Source organism: Bidens hawaiensis, unplaced genomic scaffold (genome assembly GCF_021521415.1).
Source record: "Bidens hawaiensis isolate Kalapana, Puna unplaced genomic scaffold, B.hawaiensis_p1.1 tig00013993_1, whole genome shotgun sequence".
NCBI classification, from domain to species: Eukaryota; Viridiplantae; Streptophyta; class Magnoliopsida; order Asterales; family Asteraceae; genus Bidens; species Bidens hawaiensis.
In genome coordinates, this window is record NW_027492202.1 from 468456 (window position 1) to 487872 (window position 19417).

Below are 19417 nucleotides of genomic sequence, written 5' to 3' on the forward strand. Positions count from 1 at the left end.
TATGACTTGTAACCCGTAACATTAAGATAACCCGTTAGAAGGGTGTTGACTATTACATTGTTTTGAGACCGCCATTCGATAATCAAATTGAGAAGATATCCCAATGAGACACAGGGCATAGGTAATTAGTGTTTGAATTAACTTTTCAGTAGCTCCCTAGTCAACTTCTCTACAAATTCCATATCCTAAAAATTAGAGGTAAAAAAAGGTTTCTTCCATTTAGAGCATCTATACACATCCATATCCTTAACATACAAATCTACTTCTCCTCACCCAAATCAGCAACAATTAATTGATAACTTAAAGTGAATAAAAAAATAAATGTTTGAATGATCGATAACTTCAACTACCACCAACAGTTTATTCTTTGACCAATAGTTTCTCCATCGATTTGCTTCTTCCACTGTTTTATAAGCCTTAAGGTTTTAACTTTACAATTGACCTTCTAGTATAATGACATGGACATGATGGTTAAGGGTCTAAGGCTTGAGATTTTTGAGGCCTTGGGTTTGAAACTTGACTCAAGGGGTTTTCCCATAGTGATGAGTTTCTTTCTAATGGCCATCCTGAGTGAATAAGGCATAAAACGTCAATAAACAGTTAACATTCCGTCTTTGAAATACTTCATAGTTCAAAACACTATTAGAGAAAAACTTTAATTACCTTTCTGGTGACAAAGTCTTGATAATTTTTGGGAGGAAAGGGTTGAAACTTGAAACTATATGGACAATAAAGACAACATTCTTCTTCTTTTTAATTACACGAATATTAATTATTTAACCAATTTTCATGTCTAATTAATTATTAACTCCCTAAACCCCTTGAGATTTACTTACTCGCTTCACTGGAAAATCCAACAGCTCCAATCGCTGGCGGAGGAATCAATATCAATCAAAGCTCAACATCTCATCGACACAATCACACACATTTCCTGTGTTGAATCACGGTATTCATACTCTCTTCTAAGGTACGTTCCATTGCAGATCCAGCTTTTGGATTTAACGCAAATTATAGCTCAGACGATTGAATTGATGCACCGTAAGTTAGGTTATAGGTCATTATAATTCGACTATTCGAGATCGAATATTGATGCAGTTGTTGCACCTAATTTCTACATACAATCAGCAGTTAGTTAATCGTGTTGGTGAATTCTCTTTTGCGTACTGTGACGTTAATAATTTACAGGTTGTTATTATTTGCTAGTATTTCTAGAACTATAATAATATGTAAGATGATACTCGATATACTCTAGGTTTATAAGTATTTGATACAGTAAGTTCAGAAGCAGATTGATATTGTTTATAACAATCATTATCTGTTGATGATTTGATATTCTATTAATTTTCTCTGGCTGTCCTTGATCTTCATCTACTCATACTCTAGTTAGCTTTAAAAATATTGTATAAAGGTGATAGTAAGATTCGATACGAGGAGTTCAAAAGCAGAGTTATATTGTTTATAACAAACATTTATCTGTTATTCTGTTGATAATTTATTTGATATTCTATTAGTTTTCTCTGGTTGTCCTTGATCTACTGATACTCAATTTAGGTTGATAAATGTGATACAGAGGTGATAGTAAGATCAGATACATGAAGTTTAGAACCAGATATATATTGTTTATAACAAACTTTATCTATTGATGATTTGATATTCTGTTAATTTTCTTTGGTTGTTTTTGATCTACTGACAGTCAGTTTAGGTTTTAAAATGTCATACAGAGGCGATATTAAAATTCGATACAATAAGTTCAGAACCAGATTTATATTGTTTATAACAAACATGATCTATTGATGATTTGATGTTTTATCAATTTTGTTTGCGTGTCCTTGATCCACTGGTACTCGATACAGGTTTTAAAATATTATACAGAGGTGATAGTAACACATGAAGTTCAGAAACAGATTTATATTGTTTATAACAAACATGATGTATTGATAATTCAATATTCTATCAATTTTGTTTGCCTGTCCTGATCCACTGGTACTCAATATAGGCAAAAATATTATACAGAGGTGATAGTAAGATTAGATACAATAAGTTCAGAAGTAGATTGATATTGTTTATAGCAAACATGATCTATTGATGATTTGGTATTTTATTAATTCTGTTTAGTTGTTATTGAAGGATGCAAGATTAAGGGAAGGTTTTCTTGCCGTAAATCCAAAAGATGGAAGGATTCAAGGCTAAATTTAGATTAGTAACAATTGTTGTTCTGTCCATTGGGATTGTTCTCGTTGCTATATATGATTTGTTGCAACCGATTTTGAATGGCTGTACCATGACATACATGTACCCAACCTACATTCCAATATCAGCTACAAAAAGTTTGTCTTCTTCGAAGTATGGACTGTATTTGTATCATGAAGGATGGAAACAAATTGATTTTAATGAGCATCTTAAACAACTTAGTGGAGTTCCTGTTCTTTTCATCCCTGGCAATGGAGGTAGCTACAAGCAGGTGAATTTATGTTTATTTTGATATGTAATTGATATAAACTCCGTGAATCGGGCCTTTTTCAAGTTTCAACAGCAAAAACAATATAAAATTCATGTATATTGTTTATGAATTATGATATACATTACTCATTTAACCACCTATCTTCAAGATATGTAACATGCATTATTATTCTGAACTAATTCTCACAGGTCAGGTCATTGGCAGCAGAGTCTGACAGGGCTTTTCAAGGTGGCCCACCTGAACCTATGTTGTACCAAGAAGCTTCCTTAACGTTTGAGGAGGGAGTAGAGATGGATGAAACAAATATTCCACCTTTTAACCAATATAAACGCAGGCTTGACTGGTTTGCAGTTGACCTTGAAGGTGAACATTCTGCAATGGATGGTCAAATACTCGAAGAACACACAGAATATGTAGTATATGCCATTCATAGGGTATCCGTTTTATTATCCTTGCATAAAACACCTATAATTAGTTATTTGAATTTTGAAACAGGCTGAGAAACATATTATATGTAATGTTCTTTTGAGAATAAGTTTCAAATAACTGCTTCTGCCTGTAGATTCTGGATCAATATAAAGAATCTCAAGATGCTCGAATAAAAGATGGTGCTGTTGAATCTAGTAGTCTGCCCAACAGTGTCATATTGGTTGGTCACTCGATGGGTGGTTTTGTTGCAAGAGCTGCACTTGTGCACCCTAATTTGAGAAAATCAGCAGTTGAAACTATTCTTACACTAGCAGCTCCACATCAGTGAGTTTTATTACTTGTATTGGCCTTTTTTTAGTTTTCATGCATCTGATAGTGTCATAATTGTACTGTAAATCTGTAATTTTTGTATAATTTTGTTCCAGATCGCCTCCTATAGCACTGCAACCATCATTGGGTCACTATTATGAATCCATAAATCAGAAATGGAGAAGGGGTTATGAGGTTGAAACCTCAAGAACAGCTCCTCAGTTATCTAGAGTGATTGTTATTTCCATTTCTGGTGGTAGTAATGATCACCAGGTGATTATTTGTTTTTGTAAATTCGTTTGTCTATTTTGATTTAGGTGATATTAGTTCCAAACTTCATTATAAGCATACAAAGGTTGCAATCCAATCAATTAGTGAACATAAACTTACAATAATATGGATAACCCTGTTAAAACTACACACATAAAAGTGTGTAGAAATTGCTTAAATCTTTACCTTATTAGTGTGGACCTTTTCCATTGGGGAATATCCTCATAATAATGTATTATGAGTTTGCAAGCATGGAATATCTTTTTTATATTATTTCTTTACGCTTATGAGTTTAAAATCTCTACTTGTTTCTCACTTTTACAAACTTGAAATATTTTTACACCCTTACAAATACGAGAAAAAATAAACAAATTTACTTGTGCATTATCTGTGAATTTACATACGTGTAGTGTATTGACAATTAGGCTTGCAGCATGATTTATTTTTTTAGGTTTTCTCAATGTAGATAAGAACAAAGCTGGAATCTGTTGATGGTATTGTGCCATCTATTAATGGTTTTATGATTAGTAGCATGGGAGTAAAGAATGTATGGCTATCAATGGAGCACCAGGTTATCTTATGGTGTAATCAACTTGTTGTGCAAGTGAGTCTTACATTTTGTTTATAATTTTTCAAATCATCATATCATAAACGGGTCTGATCTGATGAATGAGTTTTAGGTTTCACATACTCTTCTTAGTTTGGTAGACCCTGAAACGGGTCACCCAATTTCTGGCACAAGGAAAAGACTAACAATATTTACAAAAATGCTTCAAAGTGGAATGCCAGGAAGTTTGTCGAAGCAATATGATTATCATCAGCAGTTGCCACATCATCCTTTGCAAAAAGAGAGAAATTTTCCTGGTACATTAATACAATACTTCTATTTTTCTTTCCTTTATTAAACAGAAAAGTAGTACTTATTGTTAAAAAGCCAGAAAACTTAATGGTGTTTAGGTGAATGTTAATGTTTTGTATTGGTTACTGTAAGAGAATTTATATTCTATGTCCTGTTGGAGTTGATTTTAACATCTCAACCTCAAACAAATGAATCTTTTTTTCCCCCTGAAAATATAAAGATAAAACAAACTTTCCCCCCTTTTTATGAAGGCAAATTGCCACTATCTACTGTTTATATTACTTACGTTTAAAACGCAGTTTGCATTAACATCTAAGAAGATTTTCAAACAATATATTTATTGCGGAAGTTAAAGCTAATGTATGTGAAATCTGGTGGATAACTTGGAATGACACTCATCTGATCTAGCTAATAGCCTAACATTAATGATTGTCAACAGGAGTTGTCCTTAAGTTTCTTAAACAGCTAAAATATATATAATATTGCTTACATGCTATAAAAAGGCTAGATGCTAGTTTAGTACAGACAAAACCAAAACTTAAAAGCCTCATTTAATCTGGAAAGATTGAGTACTTTTTATGTGTCCAACTAATGTGGTACTTGCACTTTGACATTATAGAGAAGTATAAAAGATCACTTGTTTGGTCATACAGGATCTGAGAAAAAGAAAATTACTGCATGTCCCAGTAAAATTCATTGGAGTGCTGAGGGACTTGAAAGGGATCTTTACATCAAGACACCGACAGTAACTATTTTAGCAATGGATGGCAGAAGACGTTGGTTGGACATAAAAGAACTGGTTGGTCATTACTTTGCAGATTTCAATACTTGTTCACACTGTTTATATATAACAGAACAGAATAATGATGATGCCATTATTTGGCCAAGTTGGATACATGCCGATCAGTTAAACATGAATCGGCCTTCACTTGGAAGTCAAATAAAGTTGATTATGTCAAATGAATGGACATAAACACCCTTCCGTGTTAAGTAATTACTTCTACAAATACATCTCTCCTATTATGAATCACTAACCAAAAACTTACCAGTCATCACTTTTGTATTGTTAGGCCATGGGGTATATTCATGCCCCTTAACTCCACCTAGGCGCAACATCACTCACTTAACACCCCTCAATTTAATTTGAAAACAATTCTTAGATTATAGTGTGTGAACGTAGAGGATTTTAAAGCCTGTTAACATTTTAACCCATATTGTCTTTAACGCCCCTTAACCCATGAAGAGAGTGGTGTCCCACTTGTTAACCTTTGCCAAATCAGCTTTAACGCCCTGGGCGTTAAGGTATACCCATGGCCTTAGTGTTTCATGTGTGTGCATGCACGCATATGTAAATGTATTATGAATATATTGACAAAAAATGAAATATTTCTGTAAACATATTGTATCTTTTAAAAGTTCTATTTGCAACCTTTAAAATGAACCTACTTTTGACATATTATTGGTGTTAGTTTCTCATCATAGTGAAGACAATTGGATCAAAACCACAAATCAAGAACAAGAGAAAACAAAACAGCCCGATTCTTATTGCTTGAAAGAAAGCAAACAAAAGTATTTTTGTGTTTGTGTTGATTACAATGCTGCAGGACTGCCCCTTTTATATTAGGTAGGCTAGGTAACTAAGAAAGGAAATTTGCTAAAAATAAGACACAAAATATTCAGCCATAAAGACTAAATAATAACAGAACCTAATCTTGCTCCTAGGATCACTCCTCCAAGAAATACTCTTTATTGACCCATGATTTATTCAATTTATTCTTTTTATTCAAGATTAACTAACAATCTCCCCTTTAATCTTGAATAATCTTCATTCCCAACAGCTCTTTCATTTCAGCAAATTGTTGCCTTGGCAAAGCTTTTGTAAGAATGTCTGCCTTCTGCAACTTCCCACTGATGTGTTCAACCTTTATCTCCTCTTTCTCAATGCACTCCCGTATGAAATGGTAGCGCGTGTTAATGTGTTTGCTCCTTCCGTAAAACACCGGATTCTTCATAAGTGCTATGGCGGATTGGTTATCAACTTTCATGGTCACCATTTCTTCCTTCCAGCCTGTTATCTCAGCAAGTAAGCCTCTCAACCAAAGTGCTTGGCAAGTTGCGGTAGCGGCTGCCATAAATTCAGCTTCACACGAGGATAAAGCTACAGTGTTCTGTTTCTGAGAGTTCCATGCTACCGGTGCATTATTGAAAAAGAAAACAAGGCCTGTTGTGCTCTTACCATCATCTAGATCGGTCATGTGACTGCTGTCACTAAAGCCGAGAATTTCCTTGCTGCCATTCTTAGGATAGTGTATCCCAAGTTCAGTCGACCCTTTAACATATCTTAAAATGTGTTTGACAGCTTGCATATGTGTTTGTTGTGGCGATTGCATGAAACGACTTACGAACCCAACTGAGTAGCTCAAGTCTGGTCTGGTGTGGGTTAAGTACCGAAGACTCCCCACCAGTTTCCTATACTCGGTTGCATCAACTTCAGCTCCAACATCTTTCTTTGACAGCTTCAAACCAGGCTCCATAGGAAACTTTGTTGCATTGCAATCTGCAAGTCCTGCTAGATTCAGTAGTTTGCGAGCGTACCCAGCTTGTTTTATAGATATGCCACAACTTCCTTGGCTTACCTCGATGCCAAGGTAATATTGGAGTAATCCTAGATCACTCATTTCAAAACGGCCTTCCATTTCCTTCTTGAAAGTTGCTATATCTGATTGTCTCCCCCCGGTGACAATCATGTCGTCTACGTACACTCCCACAATTAACAATTGTTTGTTTGTCACCCTTTTGTACACAGCATGCTCATGTTTACACCTTATGAAACCCAACAACTTTAAGGTGTTATCTAGGCGTGTGTTCCATGCTCGAGGAGCTTGTCTCAAACCGTAGAGTGCCTTCCTTAGTTTGTAGACTTGGTTTTCTTTTCCTTTCTTCACAAAGCCTTCCGGTTGGGTTACATACACCTCCTCCTTTAATTCTCCATGGAGGAATGCAGATTTTACATCCAAATGATGTACTTCCCACCCAAAGTAGGCTGCCAATGCGAGGATCAATCTCACGGTCTCCATTCTTGCAACCGGTGCAAACACCTCCTCGAAATCGACCCCATACTGTTGTACATACCCCTTTGCGACCAGGCGTGCTTTGTGTTTTGTAACTGCTCCATTTGCATCTTGTTTTACTTTGAATACCCATTTCAAACCGATGGGTTTATGACCTTGTGGTAGATCAGTCAACTTCCACGTGTCATTCTTCTCAATCGACTTCAATTCTTGCTGCATTGCTACTTCCCATTCCTTTTTATTTGCAGCTTCATTGTAGTTTCTGGGTTCATTTTCCATTAGGAGTAAATTTATGTTGCTGTTTTCATAAGTTTCACCAATAGATCTATAACCCCGAATTGGAGTGTCATCAAACACCTCATCTTCAGCCATAGATGGGTCTCCCACGCCTTCACTATTAGTTGGTTCCCTTGGTAGGATAGGTCCTCTACCTGTTACTGCCATCATGGGGCTGCTGGAATCTGACCCAGTTGAAGAATCAACAAAAGAATTGTTTTCTTCATGACTCTGATCATCCAATGGCTGGTTTAGGTCAGCCGTAGATGCATCAAGGTATGAGAAGTCTTCTGTTTCAGAATCAGTGTGCACAATAAATTCTGTAACTTCTGGTGCACTGTTGCTTGATGATTCTGACCAATCCCACTTTGTATCTTCTTCAAACACCACATCTCTACTCACCAAGATCTTATTTGTTGTTGGATCTAGAAGTCGATATGCCTTAGTGTTTGGTTGAACACCAAGATGCACTAGTCTTCGGCTTCTATCATCCAGCTTTTTCAGATGTGTAGTCATTATTTTTGCATAACATACACACCCAAAAATTCTGAGTTGATCTAGGTTTGGTTTTCGGCCCTTTAAAGTTTCATACGGTGTCTTGTCCTTTAAAGCTCTTGTAGGAACTCGATTTAGGATATAGAGAGAGTGCCTTATTCCTTCTCCCCATAAATCTTGTGGAAGTTCCATAGCCTTCAAGATAGTCCGTGTCATCTCCAAAATGGATCTATTTCTACGCTCCACCACACCATTTTGTTGTGGTGAGTATGGTGCGGAGAATTGATGTGTGATCCCCTCTTGATTACAAAGGTCTTCAAAGGCACGAGAAACGAACTCACCACCATTATCCGTTCTCAAATTCTTAACTTTTGTTTCAAGCTCCAATTCCATTTGATTCTTGAATCTCTTAAAACATTCAAAGACTTCATCTTTTGTCTTGATCAAATAAGCCCACATGAACCGGCTATAATCATCAACGATTAGAAACATATACCGGTTTCCACCTTTTGTGGAGGGAGAGATTGGACCACACACATCTGCATAAATTAGCTCAAGAGGCTTCTTGGCTTGATTACTTGTTTGATTAGGAAAAGGGGTTCGAGTTTGTTTCCCAATAAGACAAGAATCACATACCTGTTTTGGGTGCTCAATCTTTGGAACTCCTATTGCCATATTCTTGTTTTCTAACAGCTTTATGGCGTCAAAATTGAGATGCCCGAGTCGGGCATGCCATACCCAAACCTCGTCCTTCAAATTTGACAGCAAACAAACCGGATCTGCCACCTTCAAATCAATCTTGTACAGCCGGTTTGAAGACCTTAGCACCTTCATGATGAGTCTCCCCTCTGCATCTCGCATCCATAAGTACTCATCTTTCATGAGAACCGAATATCCAATTTCTGTAAATTGGCCCAAACTAAGAATATTACTTCTTAGATAAGGTATGTAATAGACATCTTCAAGAATCTTTTGTTCACCATTCTTGCATGCTAAGATAATCATTCCTTTTCCTTCTATGTTCACGTATGAACCATCTCCAAATCGAACATTTCCAACCGTGTTGAAATTGAGTTTGGAAAAGATTGCACGATTACCCGTCATGTGGTTGCTTGCACCATTGTCAAGGAACCATGTGTGGTCTTCCTTTGATTCTTGATCATACCGCTGTGGAATCACTTTATCTTCATTTAGAAAAACAAATTCCTTCTTGCTTTCTGAATGAACTGTCATCAACAGTGCTGGTCCATCTTCTTGTACAAGATTTGCTGCCTCATCTCTTCGTTTTGTGGGACAATCAGACGAGAAATGGCCCTTCCCATCACATCGGAAGCATTTCAAGTTTGATCTATCCCTCCCCTTTGAATGCTGTCGTTCTTCAGCTTTCGCACCATTCGAAGATGATCGACCTCTGCCTCTCCCTTGGCCTCTATTACTCCTTCCAGCAGACCCACGTCCCCGACCAGAACCCTTTTGATCGCGGTTTCTGTTCTGCCAATCTTCATAGGATAATAGGAGTTGGTCGCCACCTTTAGTACTTGATTTTATTCTTTCTTCATAGGCTCTCAATCTCCCGATTGCTTCCTGGAATAACATAGTATCCAGATCAGCAAATTGTTCGATTGAGGCTACGATTGGTAGAAACCGATCAGGAACAGCCCCAAGAAACTTGCGAACTAGTTTCTTTTCTTCCATCTCCCCTCCAAGGCTGTTTGTTTTAGATACGATTTCTCCTAATTTTCCAGCAAAGTCTTCTATTGATTCACTTTCCTTCATCTTCAATGCCTCGAACTCTGTTTCTAACAGCCCCAAACGGGCTTGTTGAACTCGTTCAGCTCCGATGAATCTTGCCTTCAAAGCATCCCAAACTTGTTTTGCCTGCTCAAGATGAGCAAGCTGCAAAACTAGTTCTTCTGGGATTGCTTGATACAAGTATGCAATCGCAAGGCTGTTTTTCTTCGGATCAACCTCGACTCCAGCCCTTGGTTCGATTGCTTCCCAAACACCATGTATATTGAAAATAGCCTTGATTTTGACAGCCCAGATAGTGTAGTTTGAGGGAGTCAAAATCGGGCATTGCAATGACAAGGTATGCTCTCTTGGTCCTCCATGGATTGCTTCTCTTGGTCCTCCTTGGTTTGCTGGATTTGCCATGCCTTTTCTGTTGCTTTCTGAGATACTCTCTTCTTCTGTCCGTCGAAAAAGACTGAGCCTTCAAGCAACTGAACACTCTTAACCTGGTGCTCTGATACCAATTGAAGACAATTGGATCAAAACCACAAATCAAGAACAAGAGAAAACAAAACAGACAGCCCGATTCTTATTGCTTGAAAGAAAGCAAACAAAAGTATTTTTGTGTTTGTGTTGATTACAATGCTGCAGGACTGCCCCTTTTATATTAGGTAGGCTAGGTAACTAAGAAAGGAAATTTGCTAAAAATAAGACACAAAATATTCAGCCATAAAGACTAAATAATAACAGAACCTAATCTTGCTCCTAGGATCACTCCTCCTAGAAATACTCTTTATTGACCCATGATTTATTCAATTTATTCTTTTTATTCAAGATTAACTAACACATAGAAGGTGGCAATATAGATCCATATTTACTTATTGGAAAATAACTTTTATTTATTAATATCTGGCTAAAAACCTTAAGTTACGTTAAATGTTTAATTTAGTGACATTTTGTCGTTTATTATCAGGGGTCAAATGGAAGAACCAACTTTGCTCTTGTGACAAATCTTCTTCCCTGTTATGGGATTAGACTTCATCTTTGGCCTGAAAAAGGAACTTCTGATTCAGATTTGCCTCTTAACAAAAGGGTTATAGAAGTGACTTCAAGAATGGTTCAGATTCCTTCAGGTGCAGCGCCAAGGCAGGTACTGAAACCCTCACCTAATATCTTCTTAATTATAGATCTTTTTACCCTTTTTTTCTGCTTTATTATAAACATTAACTATGAATCATTTTCACTTTCAGTTACAAAGCATATTAATTTTTGTTAAAGATCTAGATCATTATTGTAATAATAATAATAAACAGAATGATTGCTATAAAGAATCTTAAAAGTAGAAAAAAATGTTTACGGGTCAACCAAACCACCCGGCATGTTTGACCGTACTAAAAATAACCCGTTTTGACCTGCTACCCAACCTGCCAATCTCGCCACCTCTACATATTATATTCATCTGATTCTGGCAATTATGTGATTTTGTTGGAAAATCTTTAGTTTTATGCTGTACATGATGTAAGACTATAAGTATCATTTTGATGAGCTATATAATTTAATTTAATTAAATTATATATTTTTGCGTACGGTACTGAATATAATGTCATGTCTGTAGATTGAACCTGGAAGTCAGACAGAACAGCCACCACCATCAGCTGTATTTTGGTTGGACCCTAAGGATATGCATGGTTTCAGATTCCTTACAATCTCAGTTGCACCAAGCCCGGTAGTGTTTCCTTCATTATCCAAGTTTTATTATGTATTTTGAAGCTTGAGTTGATGTCATATATATATATATATATATAGGTATTGGATTATTTCAGAATTTTTTTACAGCGAGAAGTGCGAGAAGTGAAGGTGTAACTCCATTAATCCCTAATTTCACTCCATTTCTTATGTGTAGGTGCATATGTATGCGTGTAGGTACGTATGTTTGTATATGCATACGTATGTTTGTATATGTGTATGTATGTTCATATGTGTGTAGGTACGTAGGTTTGAATGTGGCTCGGTACATTTATATGTTGTAGGTAGGTTTGAATGTGTAATCAAGACATAAATACAACCAACCTACATATATGTATGTAACATCATATGAAAGGGAGTGAAATTAGGGATTAATGGAGTTATACCTTCACTTCTCGCACTTCTCGCTGTAATATCACTTCTCGCAAGATCCATCCCCTATACTGAACCATGTCACATAAACCATGCCATTTTTATAGGCAAATCAATTGTTTTTCAAAACACACCAAAGATGACTACAAATTTATTCTTTTTAGTATTCTTTTAACTTTTTGTTGGAGACGAAGATATAAATGCTGACCTATTGTGAATGATTGGATTCACAGTTAGACTTTTAACTGTTCAATGTGCTTGATTTGATTTGTGTATCAAAACAGAAAATGCAATTCACATGATATTTTCAAATTCATATGACGAGTCCTCTGTTTTTAATCATGTAATCATTTCTACTCTGAAAATGACTGACATATATTGTTTTTTACTAATGTAACATGCGTTTGGATTTCATCGGCCAAGTAATGATCTATTGGGAATTAACTTAGTTTGCATTCTATATTTACTAAGAGTATTTTATTATATTTCTTTAGAACGAGTCTTGATTGTTTCATCTCTCTTGTTGAATTATGAGTTTCATTTTAGCATCCCCAATTAGTCTGGGATTAAAATACTGTTGTTTTAATTGTTCAAAACGATCTCACCATGCCAATGCTATATTGGAAAATATATAATCACTCACATATTTTATTAAGCAAGCAACTGACAGTTAATGTATGTATAAAGACTGTTTCAGGGAGACCTCCACCTGCAGCTTCAATGGCGGTTGGGCAATTTTTCAACCCAGAGGAAGGGCGTAAAAAGTTTTCACCTAAATCGTTGCTTCAGTCTTTGTATTCTCATAAGGTTAGTATTTTCTACAAGTATATACAATTATACATTGCATGAATTAAATAACAAACCAATCCGAAAACAACCCATTTTTACTACCCATATCCATTACTCCGGACTCTTAACTCCTTTTGTTTCATCTTCTAAATACACACACAACTGTCTCTTATGAGGCATTATTCATCTGTCATTGCTTCGTGATATACTGATATGTAGAGGTGGGACCCACTGGAATCAAAATGTTGCAGGACATGTTCATTAAGGAAGATCATCCTATTGTAATAAATCTTACATTCAGTATCAGCTTAGGGCTTTTGCCTACTACTTTGTCTCTGGAAACTACAGGCTGTGGGATAAAAAAATCAGGACTTCCTGTTGAAGAATCTGGAGATATGGATAATGGCGGTGAGACTTCTTTTCGTGCTTATTTCTGTACTGTTTTTTTTGCTATAGATTACCTGTGGCAATACAGATCCATTACTTAAGAATGTTTAGTGTTATATCTCAAACGGATTAAATAATATTTCTAGCTAAAAGTCAACAGGGTTAAATAGGTTGAAGGCTGCACAAACTCTTTCTTAATGCATACAACCTACTAAAATGCTTGTCACTACACGAATAAAAAATGGACAAACAAGACATGTTTTGACATATAGGGATGTAAATGAGCTGAGCCAGGTTGGGCTCGGGCTCGAGGTGAAACGAGACGGCTCGGCTCAGCTCGTTAATGCAAAAGTTTGGGCTGATGTAAAATCTGGGCTATAATTTTGGGTTATAATTATCTCTATTAAAATCAGCCGATTTCTAGTGAACCACGAGCTTTTTGAAATTTGAACAACCCTAATGACATTTATTTCAACCACAATCGTCTTTGATGTCTAAACGATATTTTTGGCAACACCCACCAATCAATATAGAAAAACATTGAAAGTTGGTAACTCAAAATAGAAAAAGTTCAAAGTTCCTCAATTTTAAATAGATAACTGTCTTTTTAATACATTTAAATCGTTACTCTCTCTTATAAACTTTGTGTTGATGGTTACTCTTTATTTCTTGAAGGACTTTGCAAGCTCAGATGCTTTCCACCTGTCGCCCTTGCACGGGACACGACATCCGGTCTTCACATTTTTCCTAATTTATATTCCCGTACAGTTGAAGTGGACTCATCACCTGCAATTTGGACCTCAACTCAAGGATCAGAACAGACCAATGTTTTGTTACTGGTAGGTTGACATGTCACATGTATACAGTATGCGTTTATATAATTAAACAACTCTTCAAGTTTTATTCTAAAGGGGTTATTTATATGCAGGTTGATCCACATTGTTCTTATAAAACTAGTGCTGCTGTTTCTATAACTTCTGCTGGTCGAAGATTTGTTCTTTTATACAACTCCCAGGTAATTTTTATAAGTCGTTTACATGTTATCTATATGATATAAGGAGCAATTTCATACCCCCCCCCCCTCTAACACCATTCTCTAAATTTGGAACTATGAAGTAGGTTAAAATATCAAATATACCCAATTCCTTAAGTACAATATAATAAACTACCAAAGTACCCTTATTTTTCTAAAACTCTAAAATTTCATATATGCCCATTTTTCTTATTCTTATTGTCGATGTCTGTCCAAATCCAAAAAAAAAATAGGGTTTAAACAAATATAATGGAAAGTGATAGAGTGGTTATTAAATAAGATTACTTATAGTTGGGTTATATGATATTTTTCCAGTTTGTAAGGGTATATATGGAATTAATACATAATATAATATTTCTTCTATGATGCAGATTATTGGTTTCTCACTTGCTGTAGTATATTTTGCTCTAATGAGGCAAGCAAATGCATGGGAGCTTGATTTACCTGTTCCTTCATTGCTGTCTGCAGTAGAATCAAATCTAAGAGTGCCAATGCCATTTATTCTACTTGCTGTTTCACCTATTCTTATTGCTTTGCTTTACTCTTGTCTAGATGCAAAGTCATTTCCTTCGGTTGGTAGTTTCTTTATTGTCTCAATGCTTTGCTATCTAATAGCAAATGGGACCATTGTTATTTTGATAGTAACTACCCTAGCACTCTCTCATTCAGTTGCCAGAATTCATGTCTTCTTTAAGACAAGGTCAGTCTCTCTCTCTCTCTCCCTATATATAAAGAAATGTTCAGTACAAAAGACTAAAGTATTACAAGAAAAAGGGAACAAACCTAAATCATTTAATTTATCTATTAGTTAATATTTTTAACAACTTTTACGTGTCACATGCAATTGTTTATGTTATATACATCAAATAAATCATTAAACTAATTTATTCATATGTTCTTTTTGACATTAAAACGCTTACCTACACATGATACACATAACCAACACATGTGAAGGTTCTATAAATAATGTATTTTGTTTATGTGTCTTTTCAAAATGTTAAAAGAGATGAATAGACAATGCATTTTGACCATCTTTTTGTATTTTGTCTTTTTTTAAATGGAAAAAATGAATGCATTTTTTGTTCCTTTTGTTGCAAAAACATATCTTCTGTGTATAACCCTCCCACACACACACACACAATGTATGCATTTACACAATTACACACCCACCCACATGGGTGTTAAGTACAGAACCGTGAGGACCACAAAATTCACTTGTACAAATATAATGGGAGTTAGAGAGTAGGGTAAGCGGTTAAATAACTGCCTTATGTATCATGGTAAAGCAGAAGGTGCAAATGAATTATGCGGTTCTTGTAGTTCCCTACTATATATGTAATAGGGACTTTTAACTCATTTCCTTTTTAGCTAATATTTTGATAGGGTCCATTTGGTTTGTTAAAGATGAACATAAATCAAATCAACTCATTTCATGTATATTCTTGCAGGTGGAGATGGTGGATACTTGATTCTTCCACTAGTTTTTTCTCATTTAAGGTAATTATTATTTGGTTTCTAGAGGTCCAAATATTGCTTTAGCTTTACCATCAAAGAAGTATTTAACTATTTTTTTCTGAATGTGTGACAGGTAATGAGGGTCATAAATACCAATCCATCACTGGCTACATCATTGCTTGCTATTGCTTTGGTGTGTTTTGTCCATCCAGCTTTAGGTCTCCTTATTATTGTATTCTCACATATCATGTGTTGTCACTATGCGTTGTGCAGGTAATGTTCATAACTTCTGTTCCTCTTAACTAAATGGGCGGGTTGGTCAACCTGTTAAAATTGGAACTTTTTGAATGAGTCAAAATGGGCCGGTTGACCTGGATCACTTTTTTTCAATTTTCTGAAATAAATAGTTAGTGAAAACAATATTAATACAAAACACTTTTTTTTCTGCATAACGTGTTTTAGCTGGTTATATCTTTTGGGTGACTTTCGGTTCGCTTGACCCATTTTGTATCATTTCCTTTAAACACAAGTTTTTCATTATGGCCCTTTAAAATAAGGGTGTTCATTCGGTTTGAATATCGGTTTATTTGATTTTGAGCTTTTTTGGCACTAACCGAAAACCAAACTGATTCGAGTTAGAAATGTGTGTGACCGAACCGAATTCAACCTAAATTAGCAATTTGTTTTTTTTCGGTTAAGGTCGCGGTTCTGTTTTCAGGTTTTTCGTTTTTTTTTTGCACACCCGTACTTTTGCTCTGTTAGGGATAAAACATAACCCAAATAGACTCGTTCTTGTTATTGTTATTTGATATTTAAAATGGCGGGTTGTAACCGGTCAAAACGAGTAATTTTGTATAAGTTGAAACGGGCCAGATCGGTTTTACCCGGAACACGATTATATTTTCACAATAAAGCATTTTATGTTACCAACGAGCCCGGCCCGCATCTTGATACCTTTAGTATTAATTATTTTACAACTGAAAATATTCTTTTTCTGTTATAGTTATTTTACAGCATCCAGCAAGGCCCGTAGTGAAGATTTATATGGGTTTGGAAATGGCGGGAAATCATCCAATTTAAAAAATGATGGATCAGAGGAGGGATTACCTGTGGATGAGAGCAGTTCCAGTACCCCGGACTCTGCGAGAAGTTATGGTGACACACAATTAGAGATTTTCCATCACAGCCACGGCTTGCTAATCCTTCATCTTCTTTCTCTGTTAATGTTTCTTCCTTCACTTGTCTCTTGGTTGGAGGTAAAATCAATGATTCTCACTTCCTTCACGTTTCTGGTCAACCAAGATAATTTTTTATATGGGCTGGGTTGACTCGCAATACTTTTCGTTCTTTAGTTTCTTTCAATTAAGAAAAGTAAAATGACCATATAGCCCTTATGTGTGGTGCACATGACTAGAACCTAAAAGCTATATTGTTTTTGGTTGGGTTGGGTTGACTTGAAGTCTAGAAACACTCTTTGTCCAAAATTTTTGATTTTAAAATAGTTAGTGTGAATATGACTGTGTTATACTATTTTCATGACGGTTGGGTCTACATGAAATACTTTTTGTTCAAAACTTATAATTTGTATAACTATATCAGTGTGTCAAATATGATTAAACGTTATTGTATTTAACAATTATCTAATATCTTGAGTAAAATGATTTGGATATTTATGGGTTAAATAAAACTGTTTTGACCAGTTCTTTTAGCAATTTTTTTTTTAATTTTTATTTTGCTATTTTGACCCATTAACCGTTGCCCTTTTTAAGAGGTTTGACCACATAAGTTGCAATGTCGTGAAATCTTTTAAAACATTTACCTGCAAGTCTGCAACCCATATTATGATTGCATATGTTGACGTGGTGTGATAATTGTTCGAATTAGCTGACGCAGCATCCTGATTGTATAAATCGATGACTTGGTACCATGCAATATATAGATATTAAGGTCAAACATGGTCGACTTTGATCGTTTCTTATCAAAACTTTTAATATTTGCAGAGGCTAAGCATGGGCCACAACTTCCCATGGTTTTTGGATTCCGTGCTCTGCATGGGTATCATTTCACACGGTATTTGTGACTCGAAACCCGAGTTTAATGTGTTCTTTCAGATACCGGGAATGAGAGGTTATGAAATAAGACAAGGGTTTGTGTATTTGATTGGCGGGTATTGTTGCTATCTTTGGGGTTTAGATTTGGCTCCTTATAAAGCTTTCTATGCAATGGCTGCCATAGGGGTGGTATCATTATTATTCAGAATTTTAGAAAGAAGAAACCGAAGGAGCGGGGAGGTGTATTATAGTAGTAGAAAGCATTCTCATCGACACTGAAGAATGGGTTTTTGTATGATTTCGATCTGATATTGTTTGTTTAGGATAGTGAGTTGTATTATGGTTTTGATTGGCTGTGGTCCTGAATTTTGATGGTTCAGATATGTTTTCTTTGTTTTTTTTATGTAGAGAAGTAAAAACCGATTGTATGTTGTGTATGGTTTTTTGAGTTGCTATAACTGGTGTTCATGGTCCGGTTTTATGGGTTTGATAAAAATGTCGAGGTTGAACTAATGAAAAACGACAAACCAGAGTTGCTATAGCCGGTGTTCACTTTCCGGTTGGCAGGTTTGATAACAATAATCTAGGCTCTACAGCTAATTAAGGTTTCAAAAAACAACAAACCTGTAAAAGAGACTGGAATAAATAATATGTATGAATTACTTGCTACAATGGTGGAGCCTTTAACATATAGGATTCCAGTGACAAGGTTGGCTGGACCGGCCGAAATGATTATCGTTGAGTTAACCAAAAATGAAAAAGAAGAAAACTATAATAAAAGGGCCTAACCCATAAAGGGTCGGTATGTGTTACAAGGCCGGTTCGAACCGTGTTAGCTTATGTTAAAAGTTTTTCGTTATAAAGATGACAATAGCTGTAATGAAAAGTCAGTTTGGGTTACAAGTCCATTGCAGCGGTTCGATAGACAAACGGTGTGGGTGGTATGAACCGTGTTACCTTGCCTTAAAAGGCTTTTGATTTAGAGTTATAAGTATTATAAGGGGAAAGTGAATACGGTGCTATCATACGTGTAAGCTTAGACGCGAAACTCACCAAAACTACGTAATTTTGCTTAAAAATAGTCAAATTTTAATTTTTTTTTCTTAATCCCTACCATTGATAATCAATTTCTCAACCGCCTAATCTCTGACTCACCGTCCCCAAAGGCTTTGATGATTCGATCTAAGACTTTTTCAAAATTTTTGTTCTCATACTGCAATTGGTTGTTAGCAATCAATCAATTTTAAAATTGATTTGTATTCTCCCTATTGATTTCATCATATACTAATTCCCAATTGAATCTCTGATTACGTATGATCTTTTTTCTTTTAGCAATTCAATTCATTCATATTTACTCCTAGTATAAATAATGAGCTGTACATCAATTGAATATAAATATTCCAACTTTTGTGTGGATACAACACATACACAACTAAACATATTTAGAAGTTTAATAAGAGAAGAAACCTTTTGAATCAAACTTAATTGATGATATTGATGCAAAATGGTATTCAGTCGACAATAGAGATTCCAACGTTAAAGCAAAGCAAAGAAAAAGGCACAAGTCAAAATATAGTTTCGATTAAGGATTGCATTAATTTCAGATCGAAGCCTTTGGAGATAGTGGGTCAGAGATTCACTGTTGAGAAATAGATTATCGATGGTACTGATCGGGAAAAAAAT

The 19417-nt window shown here is 35.6% G+C and overlaps 1 protein-coding gene across 2 annotated transcripts; it reads left to right on the forward strand.

The window, feature by feature from the left end:
• Window positions 1-839: 839 nt before the first annotated feature.
• LOC143545709 (uncharacterized) lies at window positions 840-18167 on the forward strand. Of its 2 annotated transcripts, XM_077037544.1 has the most exons (19): window positions 840-967; window positions 2128-2461; window positions 2650-2895; window positions 3024-3214; window positions 3316-3472; window positions 3936-4073; window positions 4150-4333; window positions 4982-5127; window positions 10875-11051; window positions 11517-11627; window positions 12707-12826; window positions 13060-13216; window positions 13871-14034; window positions 14124-14210; window positions 14600-14928; window positions 15677-15725; window positions 15817-15956; window positions 16687-16939; window positions 17684-18167. In XM_077037544.1, the coding sequence occupies exons 2-19, from the start codon at window positions 2171-2173 to the stop codon at window positions 18011-18013; spliced, it is 3270 nt and encodes a 1089-aa protein (XP_076893659.1). In that variant the 5' UTR covers window positions 840-967; window positions 2128-2170; the 3' UTR covers window positions 18014-18167. The 2 variants fall into 2 exon arrangements, with proteins under 2 accessions (XP_076893659.1, XP_076893660.1); XM_077037545.1 differs by lacking the exons at window positions 840-967; window positions 17684-18167 and having other exon boundaries at window positions 1767-2461; window positions 16698-16850.
• Window positions 18168-19417: the final 1250 nt, after the last annotated feature.